The sequence below is a fragment of the Apium graveolens genome, chromosome 3, assembly GCF_009905375.1.
Source record: "Apium graveolens cultivar Ventura chromosome 3, ASM990537v1, whole genome shotgun sequence".
In the NCBI taxonomy this organism is placed as follows: Eukaryota; Viridiplantae; Streptophyta; class Magnoliopsida; order Apiales; family Apiaceae; genus Apium; species Apium graveolens.
This window is the reverse complement of record NC_133649.1, coordinates 4,444,051-4,457,627: the sequence shown is the minus strand read 5'-3', so window position 1 is coordinate 4,457,627 and position 13,577 is coordinate 4,444,051. Positions and strand designations below refer to the sequence as shown.

Here is a 13,577-nt window from a genome sequence, read left to right as displayed (position 1 = left end):
AATGACTTCTGCTTCTATTTATCAACAGCCGAATTAATTGAATTTGAATGACAATCCTTTAAGCTTGTATGACAATCGGTGAGACTATCCTTTTGAGCTAGCAAGACAATCGTTTGAACCAGCATGACTATCGGTAGGACAATCTTTTGAACTGGCATGACAATCGGTAGGACAATCTTTTGAACTGGCATGACAATCGGTATGACAATCCAGATTGTCATGCTAGTTCATTTTCAATTGTCTTGCTGATTTAAGATTGAATTTAATCCAATTAAACTTCTGAAAATTCCTAAAATTAATTCAGAATTAATTAATCAATTAATTCAATTAATAAATAAATTATTCTTCGCAGATATAATTTATTTTCTTAATTAAATTAGATGACTTAATTAATTAATAGAGAATTAATTCCAGTCTTGAGCAGCAACCATTCTTCTGCAAATCTTCTGAAAATCACTGAAAATTATGAATCAATTCCACCACTTCAACGTTGACACTCGATGTACTGTCTGGTTCATGAATGACTAACTTCCGTGACGTTTCTTCATGTGTTGACTTTGATACTCTGATTTTCTTCAGATTAAATCCTTGTAATTAATAATACTCTGACGAGATCTCTGTCACTTGATTAAATCCACGATCTTGATTTATATCACTGAGGCATGAACAACTTCTTGAACTTCTTCCAGTGAATTAACTCCTCAAGTCTGTAGATGAACCTTGTTTCTGAATCCTTTGACAGATATTACTTTACGAGATCTCTCTGACGGTCGATCCACTATTTACTTATTACATTCTTATTTGAGTTGAGTTGAATCCTCGAATATACAAATAGGCTATGACATATGACTTACACTTGTCATAGTAACTTCTTGGCTTGAATCATCGTTAAGAACTTCTTTACTTGTTTCTGACCTTTGAACATTACTATTCTTTCGTCTGGCATTTTCACCATTACTTTCTTATTTCGACAATCTATCTGAGCATCATGCTTAGATAACCAATTCATCCCTAATATAACGTCAAATTCTCCTAACTTAAATGGTATCAAATCTACACAAAACTTACTACCAGAAATCTCAACCTCACAATTCCCACAAACTTGATTCACAGTTACACGTTCTTGATTTGCTAATTCCACAGTCATTATTTCATTTAAATACCCAACTGGACAATTTAACTTACTAACAAAATCTGGTGAAACAAACGATCGAGTTGCTCCCGAATCTATTAACACTTTGGCACATAAAGAATTCATATTAAGCCTACCTGCCACAACATCCGTATCCTGGATCGCATCCTTCACCGACATGTCAAAAACTCTAGCCCTTGGAGTCTCATTTACTGCTGGGGTAGATCCCATGATCCTCAAGGCATTACTGACTGGGGCTGATGTCTTGCAATCCCTGGCCATATGTCCTGGCTTTCCATATTTTAAGCACGTAAATCCAATGGCTGGAACCTTCACTGCTGGATTCCGGATAGGCTGATCCTTATTTGCTGGCTCTCTAGCTGGCTGATTTCGGCACTCCCTCGAATAGTGCCCTTTCTGGTTGCATCTAAAACATACCACATTCAACTTGTTACAAACTCCTCCATGCTTCTTTCCACATACTTGACAATCTGGAAAAGTTAATCTCAACTGATTCGGCTGATTCACATTAGCTGGACGGTTGCCCTGACCTCCGTCTCCTGCATTTTGTTTCCTGAAATTAAAATTTCTCCCTGACTGAAACTTGCCCTTCTTAAAATTTGGAAACTTCCCTGGTTGTGACTGACCCTCACTTCCCTCAACTTTCCTTTTCTTGCTTTCATTTTCCTTCTGGAACATCTCACTCTCTGTCTCTGCGATCATAGCCTTCTGTACTACTCCTGCATAGGTATCCAATTCAAAAATGGCTACCTTCCCTCTGATCCATGGTTTCAAACCTTGCTGGAATCTTTTAGCTTTCTTCCTATCAGTATCCACATACGACGGTACATACCTCGACAATTCCTCAAACTTACCTTCATAATCTGTTACCGACATGTTCCCTTGCTTTAATTCTAAAAACTTCAGCTCCATTTGATCCTGAACAAACTGAGGAAAATACTTTTCTAAAAACAATTCCTTAAACCTTTCCCAAGTAATAACATCTGTGCCTTCCAATGTCTTCACCATTTCCCACCAATAGGTGGCCTCATTCTTCAGATAGTAACTTGCAAACTCAACCTTCTGTTCTTCCTTTACTTTCACTAAGGAAAATGCCTTCTCTATTTCTTTTAACCAAACATTTGCTTCAATTGGTTCTAAGGAATCCTTGAATTCTGGTGGGTTTACTGCCTGAAAAGTTTTAAAAGTTACCTGGGGGTTGGTCTGTCTTTGTTGTTGTTGTGCCATGTGAACTGTTTGTTGGGCTAAGATTTGAAGAATCTGGGCTATTGCTGGGTCCATGGGTCCTGGGTTCACATTCGGGTTTGTATCATCTTGGTTGTTATTGTTGTTGGTTTCTTCATTCTGGGTGTTGGTGCGGGTATTTCTTCGGGGAGGCATTTTCTGTAAAGAATCAATCAACTTATTTAGCTTTTGAATCAATCTTTTACATAAAAAAACAGTTTTACAAAGCATAAATATCTCTTTTTGAAAACAGTTGTAACTAAATAAATTGCATGCTCCTTTACTAAATATAAACAGTTATGGAAAACAGGGTACATGGTATCACAGGGTATAACTGGTGCAGTAAATAAGGTAAGGTAAAATAGGTGCAATAAAGTAAATGACAGTGCTGGAAAGGAAAAAGGTACTGATATATATAGATCAAAAGTTTTAGGTAGTACAAGCGTAAAGACGCTTCGGAAGTAAAAGCAAAAAGGGTACAACAACCTACTCACTAGTCAGCATAACTAGTCTATAAATACAACTCAAAAATCTACTAATACACACTACACACTACTGTACATACTATACAATCACAACAACACTGCTCCGCATCTCCATCTCTGAGTCTCTGTCTCATGACAAGTCTGGACCTCCAATCTCCTCAAGCTCTTCTAGAACCCATTTAGCCCACTCTACTAAGAAATCAGGGGTGATGTCCTCATGTGTAGTCTCAGCAATCCTCACTGCAGCTGTCCTACGAAACGCCTAGAGCCTCTCTCTAAGTCGCCTCTCACCACTCCCCATCTCTCTGGTACGCATGATATGCAATAACTCCTGGATCTGACCCTGTAGGAATCGCTGCTCCATAAGGCAAGCCTCAAACTGATGATATGGGACAGGATAGGAAGAGAACTGGAAAGGTACTTCTGTGACTGAATGACTAGTAAAGCCTGAATCAGCAGGTGGGGGTCCTCTAACAGGTGGCCTCACGCCTGGAGGTGGAATAGCCTGCAATGGTACGGGCTGCAATACAGGTGGAGAAAGTATAGCCAACACGGGTGGAACAACAGGACGTGGATCCGAAGATGGCACTCCAACTGAAGGCTCTGAGTAATCAGCTGATACGGGAATAAAAGAGTCAGCCATCTCTGCTACTTGAAATCATACCGCAATATAAGAATCTCGTACCATAATGCAAACTATACTAATACCGGTTATACCATAACACTCAACCTCTCGACATTCTATCTTTCTATTCCTTACTTCTAATCCTAACCCTCTACCCATTCCCGTTAACCTAGGCTTGTGTCAGTGACTTATAACTTGTAGCTCTGATACCAAACCTGTGGCGCCCTCCAAACCCGGGTCAGAAGTTTGGGGTCCACACACACACTTTATTTATAACCTGCTTATGACAATAATAAAAAATAATAATAATATATGCAGTGACCCTACTTACCAACCACCACGGACCGCAACAGGTTAAAGTATGCATACAAGCCAAACACACTAATATATTACAAACCGTTCAAATCCCAACTATTCCAAACTCAAACTGAGTATTAAACATTATTACAACCTTTTACAGACTTAAATTATTCCAAAAGAAGCCTACTAGCTCAGCTTCCTCAACCTGAACCCCTAGCTCTCGCGCTGGACTGGGGATCCTCATTACCAACTGGTTCCTTTTTAACTGAAAAGAATATACACAACATCGCACAAATGAGCTAACTAGCTCAGCAAGTCACAATGACAAAACTGAGAATAATGATCATCAGGTGAATATGATTATGATATCAAGTGAACAATGGATTATGATTTAGAATTGGATATTATACTTTTAATTTAAAAACCAAGGTTAGGCTGCTGATCAGTCACGCACTAACCCTGAGCAAGGCACACAGCATTGCTCTAACTACTGGATCCAGGACACACATTGGCCTAACTTTACCATTATATGGTCTGACCACGGATCTGGTCCACACTTTTATAAAAACAGTCCAATTCTAACATAAAAATAGAATATGCAATAATAAACAATAACCAGAATCAATAACAATAATAAGTGTTTAACAATGAAAGGGTTTCAATCCTTGTAAGGATCAATAAGTCAATTTAAAAGCTTGGATGCTAGGTAATGAAAGAATTGGATAACAAAGGAATCAACATTTCAGGGTTTCAAAGATTTGGGCTTTCAAAGCATAGGATGCAATGATTGAGTATACAAGTAATTCAGTTCAGTGTTTGGGATTTTGTTTGCATGTATTTGTAGAGTAGTATCGTATGCTTGAGATTCGTGTTTGGGTACACAACAATCAATGGTCTAGAAAGAAAAAGGTTCATGGCTCAAGAACAATAACTGGAATCAGGGTTTGGGTTTCAGTGCTTCAAAGCACTTGCAATATCAACAAGACTATCAAGTACTACAATATCTCGAAAAAGTTCAGAACACTTGCCTGGTATTAGCTTACTACACTGCACTCGCTTCCAATCACAACTGTCTTACTCCTCAACTATCTGTTTCCCTTTTCTACGCCTTGCCTCTTCTGCTCACATATCATAAGCATCTATCAATAATTGACTCATAGAATTCTATTCAACACATACTTCTATCTACCCTTCGCTTTACCCAAATCCGATTAACGGATTGAAAGTTACGCAATAATCAGTAAACATCGAATATATAAACCGACAGTCAACCAACATATCACATATAACACATAATACGTCACATAATCAATGACATATCATTTATAAAGATATTTCGGGTCATAAATAGACTTTTCGGTATTTAAAATGATTTTTAAAACATTTTTCGGAATTAAAGCGGGTCGTTGGATCAATTTCGGGTTAATAAACAGGGTTCGGTTGGCCAATTCTGGCTCCGAAATAATTTTAGAATAATTATCGAGCCTTGGAAATAATTTAAAATAATATTTTAAAGCTCGAAACTATTTTTCGGAATTTTTAAATCATTTTTAAATAATTAAATCTAATTAAATAATTAATTAAAATCAATTAATAATTAATTAAATCAATTAATCAATTAATTTTTGAATTAATTGACCAATTAATCAATTAAAAATTAACTAAAATTAATTAACTAATTAATTCAGATTTATTTGTGAATTAAAAATAATTTTCGGAATTAAAATAATAATTTTTAGAATTTTTAGAAATTAAAATGAATTTTTATAATAAAAATAAATAGGAAATATGATTTTTAAACATTTTATAAACAGGAATCCTAAATTTGCAAAGTCTGAAAACTTCAGGGACCTAACTGTATCGTCCCCAAAAGTTCAGGGACCAAACTGTAAATATTACAGTCCAGTCGCCGAAAAACGTCGGGGGTGGCCGGAGAACTCGACTCCGGCATCCTCCCACCACCACAAGCTCCAGATCAATACTACACAACACCAGGAATCTGTATCTGCAATCAAAATTCATGAATAACCCCAAACTTGGCCGGAAATTGGCCAAGAACATCGCTGGTTTCCGGCGAACATCGTAAATCTTTAAAACACAACTCCCTTCGATTCAAGCATCCTCTGGTAACGAGCTATATATCAATCGATTGTAAATTTCATAAGGAACACAACCCACTATAAATCAACAACTAATAACCCCTGAATCAAAACCCCCCAAATTTCAATTGAAAACATTCATACGGGTTATAAACCCTAATTTTAAAATTCGAAAATCAAACTCAAATTTGAACATGTTATTGAACTCCAAATCAGACGTATAATATACCAAAATCATCAGGAAAACAAGCTCTATAACATGCAATCATCAAATCATGCAAACAATCATCCGAACAAAAATTCATATTTTTTATAAAAATAATTCGAAAATAAATAAATTTTTAGAAATTAAACCTTTGATTCTGCAGGTGTATGGATTACAGATTCTGATAGAGCTTCTCAAGACCTTCAAATCCAGTACTCGAGCTTTTCAAACAAAGATCAATAACACCTTCAAAAGTTGGTTTGATTCTTGAAACAGGTTATGAATATAGGAATTTTCTCTGTAAAATTATATATTTATCTGTCTGCAAATGATTTTGATACGAAATAAAATACGGTAAAAGGCTATTTATATTTACGGAAAATTAGTATCCCGTTGGATCATTCCGGATATAAAATGGTACGTTTATTTATAAAAACTGATCCAAACAGTATCGGTTTTCGGGATAATTATCCAAATAAGTACAATTTGTACTGCGGTCTTGGTCTCAGCGCCTGGTTACACGTACTACGAAGTGATAATTGGGATAGTTTAATAAAAAGCTCCCGTTTATCGGAAATACGGGTTTTATTGATTTACCGAAACGAATATTGTATCGAAAATGTTGCGCCGGGACCCGCGCAGGACAAACCGTACACCGGATCGAAAAAGTCGAAACATGGAATATGCTCGGAATATTACAATAGGTTAGGAAGGAGTTCTCGGAAGAGTTTCGGGTTCCAAAAATGTAACAACGGGTGACGTCGGTTGGTTCCCGTTTTTATAAAATAGATTTTAATTACCCGGAAAAAGATTTTAGAAATTTCATATGATTCTTATAAATCCATAAATCAACATAAAAATAATTAGGAAGATATGACAATTATTTATATTTTATTTTGGACATATAAAAATTAAAATACTCAATTAATATTATTTTTGAATATCCAAGTACAGATAACACTTAACAATTAACTCACAGAATAGATACTGAACACACATAATAATTATTTAATATCAAAAATAATTACATGATATATCCCGGATATTACACCTAGCCTATGCCACTTGTTCCCCAAGAACTACGTGAGTCTTGATCCCTATAAATAGGGTACGTAGGCACTTGTATGAAAGGGGAGTCGACACTTGATAAAGAATAACAAACCCTATTCTTTCTTAAGGAGTCAACATACAAGCTCAGCCACCACCAGACAATCTTCCTCCGCCCTCAAACACCGTCCTTGATCCTTGTTTCGCCCATCAACCTCCACAACACTGTTATACGAAATTCTCCCTATAACAACAGCTAATAGAAACAAAAAGTAAATCAAAACAGCTAAAAAAGAAGAAGGCAATAATGAGTTGTATGAGAAGATACGCAGATGGATATAGAGGAAGTGGATAACACGAAGCTGTGAAGTTTGTGGGGAGATATCGAAGAACACTACAGTGTTATATGATATATATACAGTGTTCTAAAAATGTGCTATGATATATACAGTGTTCTAAAAATTTATATACAAAAACTACATATCAGTCCCTACTCCCTAGAGTGAACAAAAACTATCTAGTATAAAATATAAGCAAGCTTAAATGGAGATGGCCCTGATCACTATAATGTGCATTAAGATGATGAGTGTGATCTTACCAAAGACAGACACAAGTATAACATGCAACATATAAATAATTGTTTCCTTAAAAGTCAAAGAGCTTAACAAAATACCTCAACAATAGCTTTTTTGATCTTTGAAATAGAGAAACTGTCAGAGTTTTGGAAATCTTGAAATATTGATTCCATAAGACCAGTTGTGAAGGGTCATTTTTTAAGCACCATCAGCTAGTTTTTGCAACTCCTCTTCTAGGCGGGCTCGTGGGACCTCATCTATCTCGTCCATGGATTGTACCATATCAGTTACCTCATTCAGTGCCCTCCCGATCATTTCGTATGCTTGCTCTGGAATGCGGGTTGGAGTGGATAATCTGGTCCATTTGGCTGCCTCCTCGGGTCCAAGAAGCTCTGGGGTTTGGGTACATCCATATCCTTCCCTTTTTTGGAATACGAGCTTTCAATGTGACTAAAATATTTCTTTTTCTGTGGGTGGCCGGAGACGGAGGTGGCTCATCTGGATCATATTGTGTAGCCATTTCCTGTGTAGCACGTTCCATAGCCTCCTACAATATGCAAGTCACAGGAAACAAATAAATTTTATAATATACAAGAAATGATATCACAAGAGAGGGGAAGCCTACAAAATATGATTTGCGATTTGGGTAAAATTTTATTCATTTCCACTTTTCGAAAAACATCACTTCATAATAGCTAGGTGACTGAGACCATAGTTTTTTAATCTGTTCTGACCTGGATCTTCTTTATGCAGGAAATACATCGCTATATATGATCGCTGAAAACCATAATATTTTATATGTGGTAAAATAAAATATCCTTGCAGAATGTATATTATTTTAAAGATTCTAACTAACTACGAAATTTCTCACAAATTTAGGATACAAAAGCTTCTACAATTAAATAGAGATTTGCTTACTTATCTTAATATGACATCCACATCAAGACTTACAGATTCTGGTTTGCTTAGAGCTTGGGATTCTTTGGAATTTGATATTATGGCCAATATACAGAAAAAAGATTAGAAAAATTAAATTTGAAGCATATGGTTGAAAGACACTACAAGAAAAAGTTGAATAGACATCACACATTAGACATCGGTTGCGGATGCCACTGATGTTAAAAGAGGTAATAACATCACCCCGTGTTTTTCTGATGTCGTTGTTATTTGAAGACATCGATTATTTAACAACCGGTGTCTAAAGTTCTCTAAAATAAATCAGCGCGGGCCACTTCAATTTGTTTCCCCCCTTAGTGAAATTTTACAAAACTTTCCCTCGTTTGAATGCCAATTATTCCCCATGTCCAGAGAAACTAAAAACAAAAAAAAAATCTCTCACAAATCTCTCTCTCGTCTCTCAACCCCCACTGAATCTCTCTCTCTCTCTCTCTCTCTCTCTCTTTCTCTCTCTCTCACTCGTCTCTCACCACTACAACCTTCGCTACTCTAATGGCCACCGCCACCAGCTCTGCTGTTTTAGTAACCACCATCTCCACCTGGTCCGATGGGTTCACCATCACAATCACCTTCACCGGTCTGCTAACAATCTCTTGGTGTCTCCTTTACATGTATACTATTATGGTCTTCTCTGCTTTAACAGTTAAGTTTTTTAAAATCAAAAACCTAATTTCTTAAATTGGGGATTTTTAAAATCGAAACCCTAATTTTTTAAATTGGGGTTTTTAATTTTTATACTTTTTGTTGGTTATAAGGAATATGGTTTGGGTAATAATTAACATGTTATTTTCGTTTACTTGGATTTATCTTTCATTTATTAATTTTTTAATTTTGTTTTTCTATATGATACAACTATTATTTGAGGTAATCTTTGATTTATATTTAAGGTACTTTGATTGTTTGTAATTTTTTTAGTTGTCTTGTATTTTTTGCAGTTGTCTTGTCTTGACCCATGTTTCTCTTTGGTTCCTGAAAAAATGGAGACGTGTTTCCACTTGCATTCGTAACAATGATACCGAGTATCATACTGAGTTAGACACCGAGTCTGAGCCTGAGGAGGAACACAAGAAACAACTAGTACCTTGCCAACTCTATATTTGTAATTTTTTCATCTACTTTCGATATTTCTAACCTTCTTCATCTTTTTGATACTTTCTGAACCATTCAATCTGTTAAGGAGAACTGCAGAGAATATGTAAGTGTATCTATCAGACTATTATAACTAAAACTGCATATTATAAAGTAGGCATCAGGCTATATATAGAGGGGCTACAAAACTTAGTGGTTGTTTTGCCACGATAGTTGTGACAGTAAATAATGTCACTGGTGACCCAATATGCATGATATCATGCATCTAAACATCTTGCGGAATCCTGAATTTAAGCTGCACTTTGCTTAGAGATAATATCACGGAACTCCAATCCTTTCCCTGTTAACCGAGAATCAAGGATTTTATATGCATTCTTGTTTGTTTTAACTCTGCTTATGATTTTTCTTATAACACTCATTTTGATCTTAATGTAGCTAAGCTAATTATCTATTTTCTGTTATGGTTTCCATTTTAATTGGTGAGAAGTAGTCCTCCTGTTTCCTAGCTAGTTTTGTACTTAATCCAGATTGTGTTCTTGTCAATACATGTCATTTGGTGACATTTCTCTTTATTTCTCTTACGAAGTGTCATTTGTGCTGCCTCCATTACTTAGTTTGCTGTTAGAATGTGCCAAAAAGATAGATCAGTCAGTGCTGTCAATTTCTTTGGGGGCATTGGTCCATCTCATAGAAGTTGGAGGACACCAATTCAGTGAAACTGATTGGGATACGTTGTTGAAGAGCATAAGGTGCATGCTGTTCATTCTTCGGATGATGCTTTCACCAATAATATTACTAATATAAATTAATCAATCTGTATATTTTTTATTAACTTGGCACATATGATGTGGATGCTAGAATAAATATGAACCTGCCTTTAGTACTTTATACTGAAGTTGTAGGACACTTGTATTTTGATGGTTTTTGTTATTTTCTTGTAAATGTTGCGTCTAGTAAGTATTGATACTAGAATAAATATGAACCTACTGATGCTGAAGGTTACATCTTCTGTATCATTAGTGCTGCAGTATATGCTGCTTCCAACATTTATTAAATTACAAAATAACATTTAAAGCATTTTCTATGGAAGTATTAAGGTAAATATCTTGAATAAATATATTCTATAAATTCTCTCTACAGGTCTTCCATTACCCTCAAGAAGATCTCATAAACATGCTGACGATAAAAAACTTCAACAGAGTCAAACATTTAGTCAGAGGATTATGGGAAATATGTAGGAAAGCCGCTTAGTTAGAACTTTTACTTTCAATTCTAATATGACTGTGCCAGATGTACCATCTTCTCCGTCTAAGGTAACATAATCCATACACATCCTATTTACGGAAATCAAATTTCTCCTGAAATCAACGCTCTCTTGTTAGATTTCCACATTTCAAGTGAGTGTTTTATTTTCTTTATTGACAAGAAGTGAGTATGTTTCTTGGATTCCAACTGCAAGTCATGGGTACTTTGGTTATTTTTATTTTCAAAAAGGGGTTAATAGGACCTTCACTCTTATCTCACTCAAACACAAGCATGATAATATTTTGGAGTAAAAACATGTAATTACATTTAGTTAAAGTTATTAAAATTTTATATCAAATAAATTTTTAGAATTCAAACATTAATTTGTTATAAAAATTTGTCTGGATTGTCTTTATAATGAAAAATGCATCATATAGTGCAATTAGAATCTGAATTCGTTTGGAAGAAGCTCCAACACTAGTTACCCTGCCAACTGATTTCCTAGTCATTTTAATGTTCTTCATTTTATGTGTGTTTAACTTTAATGTTCTAAAGACATTTAATATTCTAAATGTCTTTATTTGGTGGCCACTAATATGTACTTAACTTTCGTATTGTAACCTTAAGAGTACTTGTGCTCTAATTTGAGCAAATTTTGACTACTGAGTTTCCGTCTTGCTATAATTTGCTGGTTTGATGGGATTAATGCTGATCATATAAGTGGAGAACTGTGATTGGCCTTGAGCAGGACAAAGCAGTAAGGGTCTTCACAATTCTGTAAATTCAGGTTGTAGGTGTCTGATGATGATCTTATCCTATTATTAGTTTGTTGTTCCCTTATATCTGGTAGGTCTTTCTTTATTTATGAGGTCAATATGAAAGTTCTGTTGAGTCAATCTCAAATGTTTCTTATTTGCTGCATGAGCAACCACCATAGCTTTTGTTGGTCCTTAACTAAGTTCATTTCAGTGGAGTCATCAATATGCTTATGTTCATCCGATGGTCTATATCAGTACTTGAGCAATCAAGAAGTGGTTTCCAGAAGGGGACCCTGCTCAGCACCTTATAGAAGAACTTCTTATGCGTGCAACCAAAAAAGCTGGTAAGTTCACAATATCTTCATTTTTTACGCCCGAGTTTGTTTTCTTGTGAGCTTCATCTGCATTTGCTTGTGGATTTGTTTGTATGTCGGAGGCTAGTTTGTTGTACTTGATTTTTATATATATATTAATAATCACAATAATTTGTTTGTTGCAGTATTGTAAGTAATATATTTTCACCCTGCAGTTCTGATATGGTATTATTTGTACAGTGCCCTAATATATACCTCTACGATGCACTTCACTTTGGCTTTTTCCATAATTATTATTTCCCAGTACAATATGAAACTCACCGCTTCAGATATGTTAATACAATAGGTTTTGTCGTAGCTGTAGCCTTTAGTAATGTCGTACATTTCCTAGAAATTGCTCATAATATGATCATTTTTTAACATGTGAAGTGTAAACACATGCTTGCAGCCACTTGATCTAAGGAACTTATTCCCCTTAATGGTACCACAACTTTTTACTCTCTGGAGTTCCATGGCATCTCTGGAGTTTGCTGCATCTTATAATTCATATACTAATCTCAGATCGCGAATGCACCACATTTCTGCTGAGAGGTATAAACTATAAAGAACTTCCGCACACTGATATTTGTTTTCTCTGTCCCTGCTTTGATTTTGGGTATACTCCATAAAAACCTTGAGCATCGTACTTCACTATTTTACAGGCCACCTTTAAATCTTTTTCGCCAAAAATTAGCTGGAACATGCATCTATTTAGACGTGTTGCAGAAGTCAACTGGTGGACAAAACTCTAAAACACAGCGGGAACTTGGATTCAATCTTCCTGAGAATGTAGATGTTTCACCAAAATATATAGATGATGAATTGATGGGCATAGCAGAAAATAAACTAGTATCTTTTCAATGTAAGATGCAGTTTATTTTGATGATGATAAAGGACCAGACTATATATTTAAGCATGTATTTAAATCTATTATTTCTTTAGTTTACTTGAGTGCAAGTTCCGTATATTTGATATATCTTAGTTACAAAAGCAATTGTACATCACTTTTAAAGAACAAAAACTGATGTCAAAAAAAGTTAATGTACATGCTTTTAGATAAAAAAACTGATGTCAAAGACTGCCATGTTCAAGTATAAATTGAAAATAGGCATCACTTTGTTTGGGATAAAACTGATGTTTATGTGACAATATAGACATCACTTTTAAAGAAGAAAAACGGATGTCAAAAAAGTTAATGTACATCGCTTTTAGATGAATAATTGATGTCAAAGACTGACATGTTCAAGTCTAAATTAAACATGGACAACACTTTGTTTGGGATAAAACTGATGTCTATGTGCCGATATAGACATCACCTTTCACTAAAGAAATCGATGTTTAATATCTGATTTTACATCACCTAAATGAAAATACTCGATGTCTATGTGGAAAAAAACATAGCTCGTAATATGTTTAATCTGTTGTAATAGGTGTAATTTATTTATTAAATTATTTATTTCTA

The 13,577-nt window shown here is 35.2% G+C and overlaps 1 protein-coding gene across 9 annotated transcripts; it reads left to right on the top strand.

Annotated features, from left to right (window-relative positions):
- The first annotated feature begins 8,998 nt into the window (after positions 1-8,998).
- Positions 8,999-13,094, top strand: LOC141711498 (uncharacterized). 9 transcript variants are annotated; one of them, XR_012571374.1, is made up of 6 exons: positions 8,999-9,247; positions 9,606-9,769; positions 10,346-10,508; positions 10,900-12,106; positions 12,525-12,667; positions 12,778-13,093. XR_012571374.1 is itself a non-coding variant. In XM_074513966.1 (6 exons), the coding sequence occupies exons 1-4, from the start codon at positions 9,163-9,165 to the stop codon at positions 12,022-12,024; spliced, it is 453 nt and encodes a 150-aa protein (XP_074370067.1). In that variant the 5' UTR covers positions 8,999-9,162; the 3' UTR covers positions 12,025-12,106; positions 12,525-12,667; positions 12,778-13,094. The 9 variants fall into 9 exon arrangements, 5 of the variants coding, with proteins under 5 accessions (XP_074370067.1, XP_074370063.1, XP_074370065.1 ...); XR_012571373.1 differs by having other exon boundaries at positions 8,999-9,312; XM_074513966.1 differs by having other exon boundaries at positions 8,999-9,281; positions 12,018-12,106; positions 12,778-13,094.
- Positions 13,095-13,577: the final 483 nt, after the last annotated feature.